Source organism: Tiliqua scincoides, chromosome 16 (assembly GCF_035046505.1).
Source record: "Tiliqua scincoides isolate rTilSci1 chromosome 16, rTilSci1.hap2, whole genome shotgun sequence".
NCBI classification, from domain to species: Eukaryota; Metazoa; Chordata; class Lepidosauria; order Squamata; family Scincidae; genus Tiliqua; species Tiliqua scincoides.
In genome coordinates this window covers 6,250,713-6,272,223 of record NC_089836.1, presented here as the reverse complement: position 1 = coordinate 6,272,223, position 21,511 = coordinate 6,250,713, and the positions used below count along the sequence as shown (strand labels likewise).

Here is a 21,511-nt window from a genome sequence, read left to right as displayed (position 1 = left end):
TCTTGCGCACGCGTTGTCGAGCGTCCCCACCCAGCCCTCCTTGCCCCGCCCTTACCCAGTAGGAACTGCGCACGCGCATGGACCTCCCTTCTCGCAGATCCACTCACCCCTCCTTTTTTCCTTTCTGTCCCACCCACCAGCCTCTTTTTCCTTTTCTGTGCTCTGATTGGCTTGCTTCTCATGACAGGCACCGCCCTACGTCCTCTTAACGCCCTCCGAAAACCCGTTTCCCCGCCCCGCCTCCCATTGATCCTTATGCACAAAACCGGGCGGGGCCTCGTTTCTTAAGCCCCACCTTCCCCTCAAAAAGAATCAGTTTATCGTGGGCCGCCGGGTGGTATTTTTTTCCGCCCGCCCAGTCTTGGATTGTGGGAGGGGCGGGCCGCCATCTTGGGTCTTATGAAGGGCCGGGAGGAAGAGGAAGGAGGCCGCGTGTGCGCGCGCAGCAGCCTCGGAGGTGGAGCCCCGTCGCCAGGCCGAGGCCGGAGAGCGGAGCCCGGAACCAGAAGGGGAGGAGACTCCGCGCCGCCGCCACAGCCCGAGCCCCAGCCGGAGCCAAGCTGCCCAGTCACCAGCCCCCCGAGCCCAGGTAGGGAAGCGCCTGCGGGCCTAGCCGGGCCTGGGGCCTTCCTGGCGTTGCCTAGCAACAGCACGGGGAGGGCGGCTGCAGAGAGCGTGGCCACGCCCCTTTTGGGTGGGAGGGGCGCGTGGCCACGCCCCTTTTGGGTGGGGGAGGAGCCGCACCAGGAGAGGCCCTGCCTGGCTGGCCAGCCAAGGTGAGTCTGGAGGCGCCCAGCCCAGGCCAGACTGCCTCCTCCTATGGGGCAGGGGCGTGCTGGCTCCAGGCCCAGCCTTCCCTTGCAGGGTGCTCTTCCTGTGGGGTCTGTGGAACTCCCTGCCACAGGGCGTGGGGAGGACCTTGGAGGCCTTTCAGAGGGGGGCTGGGCTGATGGAGGGAGAGTCCATCACAGGTGTCAACCTGTGGAACTCCCTGCTACGGGGTGTGGGGAGTGCCCTGGAGGCCTTTAAGAGGGGCCTGGGCAGAGTGATGCAGGGAAAGTCCATCACAGGTGACACGCCTCTGGAACTCCCTGCTACCTGGTGTGGGGAGGGCCCTGGAGGCCTTTCAGAGGGGCCTGGGCAGAGTGATGCAGAGAAAGTCCATCACAGGTGGCAGGCCTGTGGAACTCCTCACCACAGGGTGTGGGGGTGACACACAGGTGCCAAGCCATGATATGTACGTGAAACCTCCTGGTTCTAGAAGTGTGTAGCCTATGAGTGCCAGTGCAAGGGAGTGGCACCAGGCCGCAGGCACCTTGTTGTCTTGTGTGCTCCCAGAGGTGTCTGTGGGGCTCTGGGAGGCGCAGGAAGCTGGACTAGAAGGGCGTTTGGCCTGGTCCAGCAAGGCTCTTCTCATGTCCATATTTCCTTGCGCCGTTGCCATTGTGATTGTGTAGCTCTTTTTTTTAGGTGTGTAACTTTTTCCTTTACCTGCTTTGGTGTGCAACATGCTCAGTGGTGCTTGCATAATCCTCAGCTCTTCTGCCATCGGTGCTTTCAGCCTGCTGAAAGGTTTGAGTCCTTGTTTGGGTTATTGCAGGGGTGGCAGACCCCCAGCACACATGTGCACCTGTCTGTCTCATCCAGGCCAATCCAGTGTTTCTCACAGTTTGTCCCCCACTGTACCACTTCGCATGGTCTATCTGTTGGAAGTACCACTGGAAATAACTGGCTTCCAGATTGGGAGGTCAGACTGTTACTTCCATATTTTGTGACAGTTTGTTACCTTTGCTACTTCCTGATCAGAAGGCCAGAGACAACACACACTGATAAGGGGTTCATGGTGGGCAGGAGGGCTTTTCGAGCTCTTGTAAAGCACGTGCTGGAGCTCTGCCCACCAACCCAAGCCTCTTACAATTGCTTGTTGTGTTGCATTGCTGGTCTCGCTGCCCAGTGAAGAGGTCTGGGGGTCCTGTGTGTACCACCACACACCATTTCAAGTATCAACTGGATACCAACTCAAGTATCACTGGGGGTTATGAGTACCACTGGTTGTAAAACACTGGTCTAATCTACAGGTACCACCAGTGGGACTTGAGGTGGTGACTGGTGGTACTCACAGGACCCCTGGACACCAGTTGCCTGGCAGCGAGATCAGAAATGTGCCGCAACAAACAGTGGTAGGAGGTTCGGCTTGGCGGGCAGAGCTCCGAAGCACGCCTTTCTGTGCTTTAAAAAACCTACCTGTCCACCCTGAGCCCCTTACTGGTGTTTATCACGTTGCATCTGGCCTCCCAACCTAGAGGTAACTTACAAAGTGGCTTACAAAAAGTTGTTATAGGGCACCAGGTCTTCCCATTGTTTTGAGTGGATGCTCAAAGCCAAGTATAGATCCAGTCTCTGCCTTGAGATACCCTCGGTACCAGAGTGGACCTGGCGTCCACCAGGGCATCTATAGGTAGAGGACCCCACAGGGTGCCACTTAAAAGTGCCCGCATGCCACGAGTGGCCCTTGTGCCACTGGTTGGGCCCCCCTTAGTTATTATGAGGTTGCTACTGATGGTCCTTGCCCTCATGCGTTATATAGGTAGAGGTATTTGTTTCTGGTGAGTAAGATAGAATTACAGGCCCAAGTCTTAACTAAACACAGCGGGCTTACTTCTGAGTACAAGAAATAACACGGTTTTCCAACACCTCTCTCTCTATAGGTGTTAACAACCCCTGCGAGATGAGCAAGTTGGTGGTGCTCCTTTAGCGCCACTTGGTTTCCTTCATCTCGACATGGGCTTCTCCAGAAGTGGGCAAGAGCTGTGCTAAGTTCATGGCAACCAAAGCCGACACAACAGTGCAATTCTGGGTGTGCTGACCCGCCATAAAATACTATTGGTTTCTGCGACTTAAGTGTGACTATAGCATGGCAGTTAAAGAATGCCTTTTGTGGTAGTGGTGTGTTGATGTGATGGTTGTGTTAATTTAGCAGTGTGCTGCTTTGGGATTCTTTCAAACATGTATGGTGGGGAAAAATGTTTGGCACCGTAATTTCCTGTTAGACTTTTGAGCACATGAAGTGCCTGGGTCTATTACCTTGATGCAATCCTTACTACAAACCTGTAAAGTAAGTATTACTATCTGTGCATCACAGGTGGAGGCTTGGAGGGAGTTGTTTGCCCCAAGTGAGCGCATGGCAAGGGTGAGCTTTGAACCATCAACACATTGGTTCACAGCTTAGTCTCTTAATCACTGTGCTACACTGTCTCCTTTCGCCTGATCCTCAGAAGAGTGGTGTTCAACTTATTTTTTTCAGCGTGAACTCTTTAAAACAAATATTTTACTTTCCCCAAGGACAAGGTAAACAGTTGTAGTTAAACAGAAAACATAAGTTAAAGTTTGTAAACAGATTTAGAACTAGAGAATACAAATTGCTTAAAAATGTTACCAAATAATGGTTAGAGGAGACTTTTGGGGGAATTTTTTTTTTCCTGCTGGCCAACCCTTACCTATGACTTTAGAAACAGATTTTTCTGCTTCCAGCATTTTTTTAATGCTCACATATTTAATTGGCACGTAAGTTTTCATTGTATTTTCACGTTTTTCTACTGCCCTTTCTCCAAGTTGCTCAGGGTGTTGTTCGTGCGGCTTCTCTCTCACAACAACCTTATGATGTAGATGACGCCGAGAGTGTGACTGGCCCAAGATCACCCAGGAAGCTTCACAGCTTGAGTGGGGATTTGAACCTGGATGTTCCAGGTCTGAGTCCAACTCCTGAACCACTGAAATCTACTTCATTGGCCATTACTACTGAGTAAGCAAGCAGGGGTGTGGCTTGAGGGCCTTTAGGAGACCAGGGTTTATGTGACTGAGGTGCTTGGTGGGAATGTCAAGATTGAAGCACAACCCGGTCTTGTGGCACCTTTTAAAGGCTCAACTGATTTATTGTCGTGGAAGGTTTGGTGGCTTCCATCTGATGCAACTTCAGTCGAGGCGGTTCAACTTGTGAGCTGTGAGCCTTTTTGTTTGCTACCATCTTCAGAGAGCCCGACACCTGCCTTGCCCCTGCAAGTCCCACACCCCTGCAGACTCTCTTAATCCTTCGATTTATCTGAACTTTTGAAGCTGTATCTTTGCCCTGGTGTGCATGTGTAGGAATGGGCAGTTGACTTTCATTAGAGGCTCCGTGTATTGGTGCAGCGGCCTTTTAAAGCCTGACTGTTGATCCATCTAGCTAAGCTCTGTCTATTTGGACTGAAAGTGACTTGCCAGAGTCTCAGGCAGGGGTCTTTTCCCAGACCTGGAGGTATCAAGAGATGAATCCAACCTGGATTCAATGGATGTGCTCCATGGAGCTTTGCTTTCACAGAGATAGGTCAGTGGTCTGCCTTGATGCATCTCAAGCAGGGAGAGGCCTTTCTTGCCACCTAAGCTCTGTCTAACTAGAGGTGCCTGGAGTCCTTTCTGTGCAGAACTCCATGCCCAATTCCAAGTGAAGGCCCCCACCCTGTTAGTACTCTGGAATAAAAGCCCCACTGAATGAAATGGCGCCTGGAGGGAATCCCCCTTTTGCCTGCACCAACCTCCTCTGCATTTGGTTCCAGTTGGAAGGCACTTCAGCACAGCTTGGGGTTCTTTCCAAAGAGAAGCTGCAGGAGTGTGCTGCTTTGGTGCACAAGACATCCAGTGGGGCAGTGGTGGAGTGGGTTTGATGCACATCCCCTCATCTACCTGTTGAAGGCACAGAAGGTGCTGGGGAAACTTGCACTGTGGGGGAGGGCTAAGCACGTGAGGTTTCTCTTACATGGGAACGGACTTCAGTAAGAGAGAAGCATGTATGCAATGAAGGTGTGGTGACTGTGGCAAAAAAGTCTGGCTCTCGGGGTTGGGGATCCCTTGTGGGGGGAAAATATCATGCGTGGAGCTGTCTTGCTTCTGGGCACAGGGCCTGTGTTGAAAGGCTGTGGGGAAAATGCGCTCATTGTGCCCTTGCTTTGTGATGCCCTTGTGCCACACAATGGGGAGTGCACATCTTTGGTGTGACTGGCGGATCTTGAATATGTAAATAGGTCATAGATCAAGCAAAAGATGCTGTGCTTGGTTCAGAGCCTGTCATGCTTCAAGATGGTACTAAATACCAGGAGGAGGACACACTGCTGGCTTTATTCCACTTTTACAATTCCACAGCTGTGTTGCCATCATAAGAGTTGCTGCAGATGGAACACTTTTTGTTCTTGGTATAGATGGCTAGGTGTGTGTGCCCTTCCCTTCTCTCATCGAGTAGGTAAACGGTCCTTTACTTAATGAGGGTCAGGCTGTGTTCTGTTTACGCACTCATTCTTTCCTGGGAGCATTCAGTCGGAGCGCACGTAAGCTAGTGCATGCCCTTAGCTGCATCAGTGTTTGGTTCATGTCAGCTGGGCAGGCTGTTCTTGGTCAAAAAGGGTAAGGTAATTAAGGAATAGCCCTTCAGATCCAGGAGGGCAGAGGTGGCTTGTCACTTTATTTCTTGACTGTAATCTCATAGCTTTCCAAGTAGGAAAAATGGTGCTGTATGTGGGAATCTGGGGGCGAGAGGATGGTCTCCCATCAGTTAGGCCAGTTGGAAATCTTCTGCATGTGTTTGGGGTTCACACTTCTCTTAAGACCTCTCTTGTCACACTGTCTGTCCCCTTGACTTCCTTGCTTGAGTTTTCCCTTGCAACAGGGGAAACTGCCGCTGGGGAGGTAGAAAGCCCCACTGATATGGGTGGAACTTACTTGGAGTAAGCACACACAGTGCTGCACTGCCAAGCGCCTTGCCTGGTTATGTTGCAGTCTGACACCGAAGCCAAGTGTAACCTGTGGAGTGTGGGCAGGGAAATGCGTGCTGACGTCTCCCCTGTTGCTGTGAAATGCCCTTGCTCTTGGAGGCTTGCCATGGCTGGAGCATCTCTGAGAGGCTTCATCCAGCTTCCTTGCATGTGCTCCCTTCTCGGGGACTAGCAAGGGGAAGGAAGTCTTCTATTTCTGACTTGAGTAGGGATTGTGTCCAGACTTGATGATTTCCTGGCTGAGCTTTGTGTGTGTCTTTATTGGACTGTAAACTTTCTAAAAGGGGCAGCTGCATCTGCTGATATAGGGTGAGCCCTGCAGGCCGTCACCCAGTGTGGGGAGCGCCTGCTCCGCTCGCAGAAGGTTTCGGTTTCTGGAGTCTCCAGAGATGTGTGCATAGGATTGGGTTGAAAGTCGCTCAGGGAGAGGGTGGGGTGGGGAGGGCTTCAGCGATGCTTGATTTGGGTATCTGAAACACAAAATGTGGTGTTGCGCATTTTTAAACACCGTCTCCAGCCATGTGCCAAAAGGGCAGGAGAACCTTTTGTCCCTGAGCATTTGTGTTCCTGTGTGGTGTCTTCCAGCCCTGACTAAAGGACTATCGCCAGCGATGCTTCTTCCCCTCTTCTGGTTTTGTTTCCAAGACCTAGTGAGAGGGGTGCATCATTATCTGGCATGAAGCATTCATTTTTCCCTGCGGTGATGATTTTGTAGGTGCAGCCGGTAGATGCTGCCGTTCAGGAATTAATATCGGAAATGGACACAGGGGCTGGTATCTGATGCTGAGCCCTTACCACCAGTAGTTTCAACAGTGGTTGAGTCACCAAAATGCTTCCCTCCCCTCCAATAGCAGCCGCCTCTGCAATCCGGCACAGACTCCCTTTTGGTTTCCATGGACTGCTGTCCTAGCAATTCCTCCGGTGCTTGTTTAGGTAGATTTTTATTCCTAGCTGTGTGATAGATCTGGGCCAGGACTGTATGAGGCCTTGCTTAGCAAACTGTGGTACCCTCTTTGCTTGGGCTCAGTGTGTCTGTTGGCAGTTGAACAGCATGCAAAAGTATTAATTCAGCTGGTTGATGCGGTGGGGGGTGTTTTTGGTCTGCAGGCAGTCCTTTGTTTCTGAGGGTGGAAGGATGGTCAGCACCCTACAGTGGTTCTAGCCTGGTATATGGTCGTCCTGGTATATGGTTTACTTTAAGCAGCGCTGTCCTGGTATAAGGCAGCTTGGTGCATAACTTTGAGGGATGCCAGTTTGCCCAGTGCTCAATCAGTGCGCTTCAGAGTCACAAAGCAGGCCCTCGTGTGGGAAGAGAAGTCCCCTACTTAAGGAGCTGTGAGTCTTTGTTTGTCTTTTTGAGTGATTCAGGAGTTGCGCGGAGCTCCTCCCATGAGGGGCTGGCCTCGGTTGCTTCCATTCATAAATGCAGAGGGCGGTCATGTGTTTCATTCCCACACTGTGTCCCATAGCAGGCCCCTTCTTGATGGATTCGCATCAGCAGTGCGATTCTTCTGCATAATAGATGGTGTTTTTTCTGGCAAAGAGGAGGAAATAATGTCTGAGCAGAAATGGAGAATTCCTGGTGGAAGAGTCAGCAGATTGCTGCTGGTCAAACTAAGCTGCTTGGATGGAAGGGACCCTGTAGCCCTACATTCCAGCCTTCTGTATAGACAGGCTATCCCATTTGAGTTTTGATTTTTTTTTCCTCTTAATTTTAGTGGATGTCTTGAAGTAGGTTAAAAATAAACACGTTAAAAAAACTTCTAAATTCTTCCTAGAGGTACTAGCTATGTAAACTCCTTGAAAACCTAAATGTCCTTCCTGGCATCCCTACCATATGGGCTTAATAGGCTTTTTTTTCCTGAAGAAAGTCATCCTGAGTACCACCATCAGTTGTAACTAACTCCTTTGGATGCAGCCTACAGTTGGAAGATGCTTAAACTTTAGCAGCAGGACCATCCCATGGAATAAATAAGTCCCTGGACTTCAGAAGGCTTTGCATTTTATTTATTTTACTTTGCACTTCCTTTGCGGGGCTTTTACAAGCCCAACCATCTGCTCAAAGTGACTGCCAAAAGTTAGCAATGCAAGGATTCGAAACAGTATCTGAATTGTCCAAATAGAGATTTAGAATCGACAAGTAAATCGCCGGCAGAGCTGGAAAACCTAAACTTGGTGTATGCCCGAGCCATTGTCTGTTTGGTGCCGGTTGCACAAGGAGGAAATAGCTTGGGTGAAGGCTGTTCGTTGGGTTCCCTCCCTTCCAGCATCCTGAGTCTGGACACAGTTTCCTCAGAGTTGGGCCTTTCCTTAGCTGTGCCCAGGTTGTGGGGTTGCTTCTCCTGGGAAGCCTGCGAAACCCCCTTCCACGGCTAGCCTGAGGAAGGTAGTTACAAGCCGCCCTCTTTCATCTGGAGGTGTGCCCCGTGATGGGGAGTTGCTGTTTGCTTGTGATCTGTATAGCTGATGCTGGATTGTGTTAACCTTGTACGCCACCTTAACAAGCAGGTGGCTGGTGGTTTTTTATATGAAGAGTAGCCCCTGCCTCAGAGTGCTGGACTAGCTTTCTCCTGGCTGTGTGCAAAAAAGAGCTCCGCCAGGCTTGCTTAAACCCCATCTGTTGATAGAATGCCTGTACGTAGGGGGTGCTTTTTCAGGCCTGCAGCTGCTTCAGTGGAGACCCTCCTTCCTGCCCAGCAGGCCATGTACTGTGTGGGGCAAGAGAGGTGGGTGGGTGGGTAGGGTAAGGACATAAGTTTTTTTCTCTTGTTCTTCCTCCTAGAGGTGATCAGCGCCTGTTAAACCAGTTAATGGCATGGTGTGGGGCAGAGGTGGCAGTGGGGGGGGGGGACACTGCTGCCCGAGTAAGAAACTATATGAAAAGCTACTGTCTGGGTCACAGTAAAACATGGGTTTCAGTGATTCTTTTATGTAATCTTGGCTCACCTTTTGCACAGATCTGCTTCCCTTAAATTGAGGTGCTCAGTCATTCTGCCGGCTGACCTGGAGCTCAGTGGTAGAGCCCCTGCTTGGCATGCAGAAGGTCTGAGCTTCTCTGGGTAGGAGTGGGCAGGACCCTTGCCTGAAACCCTGGGGAGCCAATGGCAGGTAGCCATCCAAGTCCCCCTTGCCCTCATGGAGTCTGCCACGCTGTTCTCCTGCAGAGAGAGACTGAATAAGACATGGGAATCTGGAAACCTGGCGTGTGGGGTGGGCTTCTGAGGGTGTAAGGAGTGACAGGTCAGCCCCCTGCCCTGCCAGTGTGCTGCCTTGAGCTGGATTGGGCCTTCTCTGTTTTGGGCAGGGGTTGTAGCTGTATGCTAAAAATCCTCTTCTGCCTGCAGAGGGCTCTTGGAGAGACCCTCTCCTGAAGCTCTGGGGAACCACTGCCAACCAGTGCAGGCCATACTGAGCTGCCCCAAGGATCTGACTGGATAGAAGGAGCTTCCTGTTCCCCTCCCCACTCCCATTTATGGGGTGATAGGTTGGCAAGGGTTGCTTAGAGACTATATGGAGGCTGGTGCCAGTTCCCTGCTAGACAGAAGGCATTGGGAGATGGAGGTTAAATATTAACCAGCGGTGTCCTCAGACACGGTTGCTGTCTTTAGTACATGGTAGTGTGTTTGGTGTAGTTTTACGGCAAGGCGCCTTTTATAAGCTGTGTGTAACATGTTTGGCACACGTCTGTGTATATTTAGAAGCGTTGTGGGGTTGCGCGAAATACACGGAGATGGCAACAAAAGCATCCAAAATGAGTGTGCACCTTCTGATTGGCTCGCTTGAGAGGATGAAGGCTAAAAATACGAGATTAGGGTGACCTCACTGTGTGGCACTTCAGTGTAGTGCAAGAGGGGAAAAAAGGACCTTGCCCCCAAGGAGCTTCCACAACATCCAGACAGCATGTGGGTGGGCTGATGGCTGATTCTGCTTCTCCTGTGTGGGAGAAGTGGCTTGAGACTGGTGGCTGTGCTGTCCAGATCCAGTTCCTGAATACTCGCCGTGTGCTTGTGATACATGTAAAATATTTTAAGTGGCTTTAGATGTGGCCCATCCCAAGCCCCAGATCTGTGTTGCTTGTGGTGTAGAGTCACTTTAGCTGCCTAATGCCCTGTGGAAAGCAGCAGTCAAGAAGACTTCTCGAGGGGCAGGGAAACCTGTTACTCACCCCAGCTCTCTTAGCAGATAACCTGGTAGGATGTTGCCTCACCGCGGCCTGCTCTGCCAGCGTCTCTACCAGGAAGCTTGGGAAGCGTATTGGGAACATCTGCAGGCTCTGGGTGTGTCCGCTGTGGAGAAAGCTGTTCTGGAACAAGAATTCCCAGGAAGCAGAGGTCTGTTCAGGCTTCTGAATCGGAGGTGCTGAAAGGAAGGCTTCAAGAGAGCCTTCAAGGGGAACAAACTCTGAACACGTTGCCAGCTTGGAAAATACGTGCTTGTGGACTCTCCAGGGACCAAGTTCTTCACAAAACTGTACGTGTGGCCAGAACTTCATTATTTAAGCCATGGGTCAAGATGAAGCATAAATACGTGGGACAACGTTTAGTGTCTTGCTTTAGGCCGGTGAGAATCTTCTGTGCAGCCCAGTCTTAAAGATGTCTGCCTTTTAATAAGAACAACAGCCATGTGAGATAGGTGTCCCATACTGCAGATGGAAAGAATTGAACTAAGAAAGTCTTGAGTTGTGGCTCCGTCCTTTAGACACCGTGTCAAAAGGAACAGTGCAGGTCTAGATCTTGGAAGTCTGGTTTGGCATGCAACAGTGCCTTCTTCTCTCTCCCCCCCCCCCCCATTTTGAAGAAGTGAAAATCGGTCACGATGCAGAAATAACTCCCAGTCAGGACTATCGACTTGCAAGTGCTCCTCTGTATAGTTTTCTCTTCGAAGCAGGCGTTAAACACTACATTTTATGTGCGTGATGGGAGGAATTGTGCCTGGCAAGGTAGGGAGATGTGTTTGATTTTTTCCAGTGGCACCACACAGATTTGTTTCACTCCAGCAAACTGCTTAATCTTTCGAGTGATCCCTTTGTGGGTGCCAGGAGTTTAAGAAATAATATCACTCCTGGGGATGGATGCTTGTCTCCCATCTCCAGAGAAGCAAGGGGCAGAGAGAATGAAACCACTTCAGAACTGTGCTGTTCACAGGTCAACTTCAGCTTCTTGGTGCGTCAAAGGAATGTTGGCCGGGCTGGGGGCTGTCTTGGTCACGGTTCCCTGACTCTGTAATTGGGAATTTGGGAGGCTGACTTAACCCCCCCCCCCCCCGCCCATGGCATTCTAGGGTGGTGGCTTTGTTCAGGAGGGCCTTCAGTATGGTTTATCCGTGGCTACTACTGAATTGATAGGTTTTATTTTACTCCTGAGTATTGATCACCTTTGGAAAGGCCACAAGCAGGAGATGAAGGCAGACCCCCCACCTGCTACTGCCCTCTTTCCAGTGGTACTCGGAGAAACAAATCCCCATTTACAATAAGAAGCTATTGGCATTCTGACATAAGCCATTTCTAAAATCAGGAGGTTGTGTATGTGCAACCTCCTGATTTTAGAAATGGGCTATGTCAGAATGCCAATGCAAGGGAGGGCACCAGGATGAGGTCTCTTGTTATCAGGTGTGCTCCCTGGGGCATTTGGTGGGCTGCTGTGAGATACAGGAAGCTGGACTAGTCGGGCCTATGGCCTGATTCAGTGGGGCTGTTCTTATGTTCTTATGCTTGCAGGTCTCTTGTATTCTCTTACTGTTATTCTTGCACATGAGGTTTTGCATGCTGAGAAAGCACCTACAAATGTGTACAAAGACTGTAAATGTATTTGTCATAAATAACCTTTGGCGAAGGGAAGTCATACTACTACCAAATACTCCAGTCCCCTTGTTTTTGTTGTGGTAGGGAACGTAACCAAGCACGGAAGGTGTTGACTCACTGGGTGTTGTGACACCCTAGCCAGCATCCGGAGCATCGACACAATGGGGTGCCCTCTCACAGAAGACTGCTTTTCTGCTCAGAACAGTGGGTGGTTGAACTGAACCTTGGCTCTTGGAAATGTGCAAAAATGGAGCATGGTGGTGTCCGTTTTGTCCCCAAGATAGTCGTTCCAGGTGGTCTGGGCCCGTGATGATGGATGGGAGCTGTCTCTTTGTGGGTTATTGTGTGCCTACTGTGGTGGCTACAATATTTGGTAGACTATACACTCTGCTTCAAGGCTGTTGGTCCATGCAGTTAGGGACCCAGAGGTTCTGCCTGCCCTCTTGCCTCTTTAGTTTCTCTTGCTTCCGGCAGCAGAGAATGTTCTTGGAATAAAGAGATACTGCTTTGGACTTGTGCCTGCCCTGTTTGGTGGAAACCATCCCAGAGATGATGTTGGTTGTGGAGAGGGGGGCATCTTCAAGGGAAGCAGTTGGAGGCCTGCAAACGGCAGTCATGGAGCACCTTACCAGACTCAGAGACTTTTGAGTCTCCACCTGGTGTTTGCTCTGTTCGTGGCCTCCTGAAGGCGTATCACACGGTTTGGTTGTGGTTAGTTTTCTGCTTGGCTCCTAAATGGCTTGACGCAGTGGCCTAAATGGGGAGCCCCTTTCCTTGTAACCTTGGATGACCATCAGAGTGCAAGACCCACCTCTGGCCTGATGGGCAGCGGAGCCTGCTCTCTCGGGGCAAGGAGATATTAGAGGATGGGGGTGAGTTGCTGCCGCTGTGGAAGACCTGCCAGAGCTCCCGATGCAGCCAACATTTCCAGAGCAGCTTAATGAGCAGCTAGAATAGCACCGCCTCTGGGTCTTTTGTGCCTCCTTCAGCTTAGCTCTGCTGAGCAATTGGATGTCTGGCCTGTGAACCAAGTGGATGACTTGGGAGTTGGTTTGTGTACCTGTTGGGCTAACCTCTTTTTCGTTCTCTTTTAGTGCCACAATGGCAACTGCACCTTACAACTACTCCTACATCTTTAAGTACATCATAATCGGTAAGTCCCAAGCTATTTTCCCCCTACCTTGGTTGGGTCCTCTTTTGTTGCAGGGTTAAATTGATCTCTGCAAGCTCCGGTGTCTTCTCCCACTAGGCCAGTAACCTTTCTGCGCTCCCTCCCTCTATGCTTAAAATCCAGGAGGTGAGATGGGAGTAGGGAGGAGGAGTGAGCTGCCCTGAGATTTGATCCTGGCTCTGTGTCTTCTGCTTGGAACACCCTGTGCCCACAGGACGTGGAGGAGAGGTTCTAGCCAGGCTGGCCTAGTGTGTCTTTGGCAGCATGGCCTCCGTGTTGTTGGCACCAAGCCTTCAATGTCAGCTTAGGTCTTCCTGTCTGCAAATGGCTTGTGTGATTTCTGAGTGAGCAGACAGTTGAAAATGAAAACCTGATCTGATTTGTACCTGTTAGCAAGCAAAATGGTACGAAAAAGGGGGGCTTGTAGAATCTACCATCGTGGCTGGTTCTATAGCAGTGCTTCTCACCAGTGGCTTTTCTTAGCCAGAATTGTGGCTGTGGTGAAGTGCCGTCACTGCCCATGCAGTGCTCTGCGTGGCCTAACCTTGCCACAAGTGGCTGTGGCTGAGGGGGCAGCCGTATGGCAGCTGGACTCATTCCTTCCAAAGAAGCCCAGAGACCAGGAAGGGGTGGCAGCTGGAGAAGCCTCTCCCTTGCTGGGAGGATGGGACTGTGTTTGGCAGTGGGAAGTGGGTGGGGAAGGGCGCTGACCCCTGTCATGTCAGGCAGACTGCACTGGATTCTGCATCAGCCGCCCTCCTGCAATGGCTCTGAAGTGACTTGTGGTGGGAGTGGTTTTCGAACGCTCTGACTTCTCTTTTCCTCCACAGGGGATATGGGTGTAGGAAAGTCCTGCTTGCTCCACCAATTTACGGAAAAGAAATGTAAGTGGGTCCACGTGCAGACCTTGTTGATGGGGCTAAATCTGCGGCATGGCCTCTTATTTGCCCCCCATCCTGTATCCTCAGTGTGTACAGGGGGGGCGAGGCTTCTACTGCATCCTTTGACCAAAGCAGAAGCACTTGGCAGCATTGTGCAGAGAGTGGTGATGACAGGGAGAGTTTAAAGAGCTTCTGTGTTTTCCTTCAGGTTTCTTTCTGTCTCTTCTGTACCCAAGTTTAAAGGAGACTCAGGCAAGCCTCTCCATGGGGGGGGGGTAGGGTCTCAAGGTAGGGTCTCTCAGGTTTAGCTACTGTGCTGTAGCTGAGCAAGACTAGATCTCAGTTGGCTTCTGGATGCCTGGCTGCCCGGAAGCCTCATATCTGCCACTTTGAGCTCCAGGTGGAAAACAAAGTGGTGGTAACTTAGAGGGAGAGGATGTCACTCAGTGACATCAGAGACCTGCTTTGCCCAAGGCCCCCCCAAGTTCAGTTCCTGGCTTGCATCTCTAGGCAGGGCAGAGAAAGACCCGCCCCCCCAATAACTCTGGAAAGATGCTGCTAGTCTGTGCAGACAGTACTGAGGTAGGAAAATCCCCTTCTGAAGGCGTTCAGTATTAAAGTGCCTGAATTTACTGGGGGGACGGACTGTAAATAACAGGACTCGCTTGCCTGAGCCCGCCTCTTCTCTTTGCCCACAGTCATGGCGGACTGTCCCCATACGATCGGTGTGGAGTTTGGGACAAGAATAATTGAAGTTAGTGGCCAAAAAATCAAGCTTCAGATCTGGGACACTGCCGGACAGGAGCGGTTCAGGGCTGTCACACGGAGCTACTACAGAGGAGCGGCGGGGGCGCTCATGGTCTACGACATCACTAGGTAAGGCACCTTCCTGGGCCAGGTTCCCTCATGTTTTTGGCACAACCCAGAGCCTCCTGCGGAGTAACAGGTCGTGATGCAGCTCCTGTGTTGAGGTTGATGGACAGGCTCCTTATGGCAGAGGCCTTGTTCTCTAGGTCGAACCAGAGATCCACCTTGGCAGCCCTGTTTCTCAGGGTCAACCAGATGCTCCCAGGAAGGCCACAGCCCTCCCCAGTTTAAGAACTAGTGGCCTTTTCACAGGTTGGTGTGGACTCTTCACAGAGTCACACACTGCCTTGCCTGTGCTGCATGGTGCGCTGCTGGGGGGCTCCTCAATTTGGCTGCAATTTTTCCCCAGAGGAATTTGGCGAGTGGATGGCAAGGAATTGGGAATAGGACCTGGAAGCACTTCTCTTTGGGCCTGGCCATAGAACGGAGGCACGCCATGTTCTTCCTAGCAATGACTTGATGTCTGGGAGACCTGGCACCTGGGAAAGGCACTCTCAGTTGCTCTGTCCAGGTGACAGAGCTCCCTGCCCTGGGAGATTCCGTGGCCCCCTCCCTGCTTAGTCTTGGGCGTGTGAGTCTCACTGCAGGTGTGAAAAGACATTGTATTTGGTTCCCCAGCAAGGCCCTTGCGCAGAGGAAGAAGGGGCTGTAGCTCAGTGGCTAGAACACCTGCTCTTTGAGCGGAAGGTCCTCTGTTCATTCCTCCAAGTAGGTTTGGGAAACACCCTTGCTTGAAACTTGGGAGCTGTTGCCAACCAGTGTAGGCCAGTATTGAGTGGCTGGCCCAAGCGCCTGGTAGGATAAGATGGTGGCCTGTCTCTTCCTAGGTATTCAGCACTGCTAAGTTAAAAGTTGTTTCAGCCCAGCGCATGTTTTGACCTGACCGGTAGTCAATTGCGCTTGCCTTCTGTGGAGGCACTGAGTTTTATCCACCACCCTGTCTATGTTGGAGTTTGTGTTTAACAAGTGGGCCTAGTCAGGATTTAGAGGACCTTCCCCAGAGAGGTGCCTCGTCCCTGGCCACTATCTACCTGAAGATAAGGGGTGAAGACAACTTGTTGTCCCAGGTTGCTTTTTCAGATGAGTGTTTGACAAGGATTTAAATCGCCACTTGGGTTTGTGATGGGCACTTAAGTAGAATTTTTTTGCTATTTTTTGAAAACTGAATTAGTGGCGTGGACTTAATTTCATCTTCACAAGCCCCTTGAGCACATTGTAGAAGGGAATTTAAGTCCTATAATCAGGGCAGTAATCAGTCCTATATAGGTAATATGAAGCGGTGTCCCAGCCCATCCCCAGCCTTGGCAGACCATCCTGTATTCTCCCGCCACCCCTTCTTCTCCACATATTGTCTGTCAATCTTAAAAGGCTCTGGGGGTAGTTAGGAAGCAGCGTTCTCGCAAGTCCTGCATCCATTGAGAGTTTAATGGGAACTCTTCTAATGGCCTTTGTACAGAACACTGGCTCGGTCCAGGCAGGACGTGCAACCACAGTTGTTTCATTGTCTGGGTCTGAGCCTACCTGCCAACAGTGGTTTCGGGGGCTGGCAAACCAGGGTCTGACACGGTGGTTTGAGGCACCACTGGGCGCGAAAGTATTAACTCCTTTTCTGCTCCCTCTCTTTGCAGGAGAAGCACATATAACCATCTAAGCAGCTGGCTGACAGATGCAAGGAACCTCACTAATCCAAATACTGTGAGTTTGGCTGGCTCTGGAAAAGAAAAAGCATTAAAAATAGGCCCGTCACTCAGTGGATGACCTGCAGGTTCCTTGGTTGACTTTTAAACTGGGGCAGGTTTGCATCTTTCCTTCCCCTCCCGTATTGAGCACTTTTTGGAGATGCTGAAGGGAGTGCTGGAAGTTGGGATGTGATGTGTCCTTCCTCTTGTGGGCAGGAAAGCCCCCCCTCACCCAAAGGCCCTTGAGGGTTTCCTTTTTTTTGCCTTCAGAGATGGGTGCCTTGAACTCTTGACCCCACTGATTGTCTGAAGGTGGCAGACCTTATTTGAAAGACTGGTCCCAAACTGAGGTGGGGCTAAGAGTGTGCGGGTATATCTAAGTTGCATTTGGTTGCTGGGGGGGCTTCCTGATGAGGCCTCTGAACTCTTGATATGGTTGAGTTGGCTCTTGTCACTCCTAATGCATGCAAGAATCAACCCCCAGAACAAGCTTCCTTTTGAGCTGAAGTGTTGAACTGCCCCTGCCACCTATCTCTGTGCTCAGCCTCAAGGAGTTTCCTTCCTCTCTGTGCAGCACTAGAAAAAAAAAACCCGAGCCCTTGGAAGACCTAAGTTCCTGGTTTGGTTGGATGTCTGCTGCAGCCATTCTAGCAGGCCGGGCTTGCTTCCTGTCACAGGGAACTCCATAGCGTAACAGCAGTTTTCTGACTGAGGCCTCTTGGCTTCCAGAGGGGGTGGGTATGTCAGTTCAGGCTGCCACCTTCCACTTGGCAAAAGCCAGGACCCACCTCGAACCCCAGCTGGCCTTCTCGAGTGACCTACCGTGGTTCAGGTAGGAGATCTGGCGAGTTCCTTGGCCAGAAGGAATTGTGGTGAACTGGCTGTTGGCTCTTCCTTGCTCATAGCCCTGGGGCGAGTACTGGTGGACCGCTAGCCTTCATTGGGGTGTGTTAACCACCCTTGTGTGTCTTTTGTCCCGGTCGCAGGTGATAATTCTTATAGGAAATAAAGCAGACCTGGAAGCGCAGAGGGACGTCACGTACGAAGAAGCCAAACAGTTTGCTGAAGAGAATGGTGGGTGCTGCTGCTCCCCAAGAGAGCAAGCTGAGTTTGGGCCTGTAGCGCTGGGTCCTGGGGCGCTTGATGCCAAAGGAATGCCATGTCACAGTCCCGGGGATGGCTGGTGGCCCGTGTTGGCCTTCTCACTTACGGCTCTGTGTAGACAGGCAACATTCTTGTCCTCGTTCCTTGGAGTCCTGATACTTTGGGGGCCCTCTTAGTTGTGTTACTCTGAAGAGGCCGTGTGCCCACACGCGCACTAACCCCTTCCCTTTTTGGTTCCCCGCAGGGTTGCTGTTTCTTGAAGCAAGCGCGAAAACGTAAGTGTTGGACCCAGTGCCTCGATTCTGAAACGGCACCTGTGGATTAATTCATGCTTTCTTGGCAAAGCAGGGAGCATCAGTTTTGTGGTCTCTGGACCAATTCACTGCACCAGTTGTGGTCTTCACTGCACCAATTTTCTTGAACTTAGGCCTTGGCCCGAATGGGTAAAGGACATGAGTGGTGTGTTGTGGTACACTGCGACCTTTATCTGATAATCGGTTTGCTTATCACACCAGGGCATTGCTTCTGGTTTCTGGGCCCCCAGTGAGGCAACACTAGCCAGTGCCGCATGCCTGACCCTTGTCGTTTAGTACATTAATGAACATTTTGGGAGATCACAGCATGCTAGCATTGAGGAGCCTGCCAGTGACTACTTATCCCCCCCAGCCACAAGGCTATGCTCCACCCAAAATAAAAGCTCCCTGACTGCCAAATCCACCTGAATGTCCCAGCAACAAACCACAGCAGTTCAGAATGAGGAAGTGTGCTACGTTTTAGGATCTCTTTTTCTTCTGACTTGAGCTTTCCGGGCAATACTGGCCTGTGGGTTAGAAATGTTTGCAGTTGAGCTGTGGATGCTTGATGCCATAGGTTCAGGAGGTAGCAGTCTAGGATTCTTATGCCCCTTCTCCTGAGCAAGTCGCCTTCTTGGGGTAGGGGAGCCATGTAACCCCAAAATCAGGTTATGCACATAGGTATCTTTGTATGAGACTGGGGATCCACTGTAGATCTGACCCCCCCCCCTCCCAGGACCTTATCCACCCACTCTGCACCCCTGTTACACCCTGTTCACTGTACCCAAATATTCTTATTAGAGAAAGCGGAAAGTTACCCTGAAGCCTGGCGGTAGCGAAAGCTATTCCAGCACCATTACTAAGAACCTGAGCAGGACTGGGACACCTGGTCCCTGAAGGGGGACATAGATACCTCTTCCTTGACCTGGTGGTGCTCCAGTCTAATGGTCTTCAGCCTTTTTCATTCCTGTTAGTTCCTGTGACCCCACAACGGAGACTTGGTGATCCTGTTGGGTTTCTGACCAAGGTTGAAGAACCCTGGTTTTTCTGTGTAAAATGAGTAGCAGCATCTTTATTGGGGCAAAGCTGGTTATGTCTTGGGGAGTGTGGCCTGTCCTGGATGCCATTGTGAAGCAGCCGTGACGGCAGGCAAGGCGGGCTTGTAGAGAGCCAGGTTGTCCTGTTGCAGTTTGTAAGACTGTCGTGACACTAGACTGCGGAGTCCACTGTATGTATGAATCTGCTGTATGAGACTAGGATGTTTGCTGACCTTTCCTGCTCAGGCAGCATGCTGTTTTTCACTACGGGGTTTCAGCTGAAAACCACAGCCTGCCTACATTGGAGAGAAGAACTGGGGAAAGTGCTAGGGGTCTGGGTAATGAATCCCTTGCGTGGCAGACTTCATGGCATCTGTTCTCAGTTCTGATGTTGCCCCTTTTCCTTTCTCCAGAGGAGAAAATGTGGAGGATGCATTCCTGGAGGCTGCCAAGAAAATCTACCAGAACATCCAAGACGGAAGCCTGGATCTCAACGCCGCCGAGTCGGGCGTACAGCACAAGCCTTCGGCTCCGCAGGGGGGCCGGCTAACCAGCGAACCCCAGCCCCAGAGAGAAGGCTGCGGCTGCTAGTGACCTCCGTACCTTGGGCTCTGTTTCTGACCTTTCACCTCTGTTAGGAGCAGTGCTTTCGGCTGCTTCAGATTCCTCTGTACATCTTACTGGGTTTAATTAAAACTCCTGAGGCAACAGTTTAACACAGTACTAAACTGCTAAAAAAAAATAAGAAACTTAGATGTAATCAGGTTATCAAAGGCAAGTAGAGCCAACCCTGACCCTGCATGGTAAAGCTAGAAGTCTTATTTTTCCCCCTTCCCATGATTGTCCTTGTGAATAGGTGTCACCGATCCATGATTTACAAAAACAGAGCACTGACGCTGGACCTCATGATTTTTACTTTTTCTCTCCCCTTCTTTCTCTCTCTGCAGGGCTTTGTCTCTCTTGTAAGGTTTAACTTTGTTAGCTTCAGCCTTTCCCTCCCAATCTGCAACTGGTCTGAATCTGTCCTTTTCAGTCACACAGAAGTTGACTTGCTGTGAGACGCATTTCCAAGGGTAGCGCAAGGCCCTGCCTCATGGGTAGAGCAAGGTCCTTCTCCCCCTCCCGGTCATGCGGTTTCTGAAGCGGGGGGTGGGAGGCCTGACTTGCAGGGGGTGTCTGTTGTCTTCATCCATCTTGGCCTGGCACACAGCAAGTATCTCTCATGCTCTGTAGCTTGATGCCAGCTTCCTCCTCCTGCCACTTTTGCCCTTGTTACCAACGTAAATATGTATAGATTTTGAGGGAACCAAGTGAACACTTAAATGAAATGAAAAGTGCATTCTGTGTATGATTTTAATGAAGTGGGGAAAAAAATAAACCGATATGCTGGCATTGGAACCACCTAAGGTGATATCAGTCTGTACAGTTCCACCCTGCCAGACTCCACCATTTGCTTAACTTTGCCAGTTGTGATTGGGAAGCCGACTTCCTGATGGAGCATTTTTCTACCCCCGTGGGTGCAGCAAGGCACCTGCCCTGCCTCTGAATGCTGTTTTGTTTGAGATTCCTGGTCTTGTGTGTAACTGCTTTTGCGCTTAAGCTGCTAGTCCTCACCTTTCTTTTCATCCAAACTCCGCATTAATCCAGCTTTGTTTCCTGCCTTACTTCATAGGGAAGCTGTTCTTTCTCCTCTTTAACTACAGCTTGGCATCTTGACACTACAGTTGGAATAGACTTGCTTTGTGCTCCGTGGCCTAAGTTCTTCTCCTCTGCTGTGGTCGCAAGGCTTCCTTTTACAAAAGGACTGGCTTCAAGGCACCGGGGTGGGGGTAGAGGTGTGTGACTCCAAGCCACCTAGAAACAATCGCAACTCTGTACTGTACTCTTCACAGCAACCTGGGCTGGTGGGGGTGTTTGTGTATTTTTTTCCCTTTGTTTCAATTACGAGGGCCAAAAAAAAAATGGCTACGCATGATTGGGGCGAGGTGAGCATGTTTTGAAACATTGCAGTTGATATGTTTAAATCTAACAGATGAGCCCTGTAAGACACTAAACGAGGCCATGTTCCAAGATGTGTGAGCAAAGGGTGATAACCAGCATATTGTACAGTCAATGTTAAATAATAAAGAAAAGCCAAAACTGGAATGTGCAACTAATTGTTTGGGGTAACTTGTGCACTGTCCCTTGGTGTGTGTCCTCTCTCTTGGTTGGATCTGGTTAGGGTTTCTCTCCCCTTCCCCAAATTCTTAACAGATGGGTGTAATGAGACTTGCAGCTGGGCTTGGTTTTTGCTGAAAGCGAATTGCACCAGAGGGGCTTGGGATGGAGTTGCCCAGGGACCATGGCCTGTTGACATGGAGTTTTGGGGGGGAGGGGGGGCCAAGGCAATTGACTTCTGCAGCTTGTTTGCGGTGTAATACCCCCCCTTTCCCAGTCTTATTCTTCCCCCCCAATTAAAGTTACAGTAGGTCTTTGTTTTTGTGACAGGACTTATTTGGGCTGCTGTACTCCATTTAATGTAACAATACTATTATCTAAATATTTGTAAATAAAGTACCTGTATCTAGATAAAAAAAAGACAGTGGTCATTCTTTGAAGGTTGGACACTAAAAGGTGTGTGAACTGCGATTCCCTTCATGCAGCCGCCCTCTAACAAGCAGGGGTGGGAGTTTGGGGCTGCACTGCCTTCCCACAACCCCACAGTGAGCTACCTGCTAAAATGCTCCGATGCCAAGTGCAGAGCAGAGATAGGAGATGGCAGCTTTTTTCCTCTGGGATGAGGTATTTTACCTGCAGAAGAGAACTAGGGGGGGGGGGCACATGCAGATAGGAGTCTCTCTGGACTGCTGGTGTTGTGGAAGTTGCCCCAAGAGGCTAC

At 50.7% G+C, this 21,511-nt stretch overlaps 1 protein-coding gene across 1 annotated transcript; it reads left to right on the top strand.

Annotated features, from left to right (window-relative positions):
• The first annotated feature begins 381 nt into the window (after nt 1-381).
• RAB14 (RAB14, member RAS oncogene family) lies at nt 382-21,188 on the top strand. The gene is made up of 8 exons (XM_066610803.1): nt 382-589; nt 12,696-12,754; nt 13,603-13,656; nt 14,352-14,529; nt 16,149-16,215; nt 17,186-17,273; nt 17,548-17,578; nt 19,047-21,188. The coding sequence occupies exons 2-8, from the start codon at nt 12,703-12,705 to the stop codon at nt 19,222-19,224; spliced, it is 648 nt and encodes a 215-aa protein (XP_066466900.1). The 5' UTR covers nt 382-589; nt 12,696-12,702; the 3' UTR covers nt 19,225-21,188.
• The last annotated feature ends 323 nt before the right edge of the window (nt 21,189-21,511 follow it).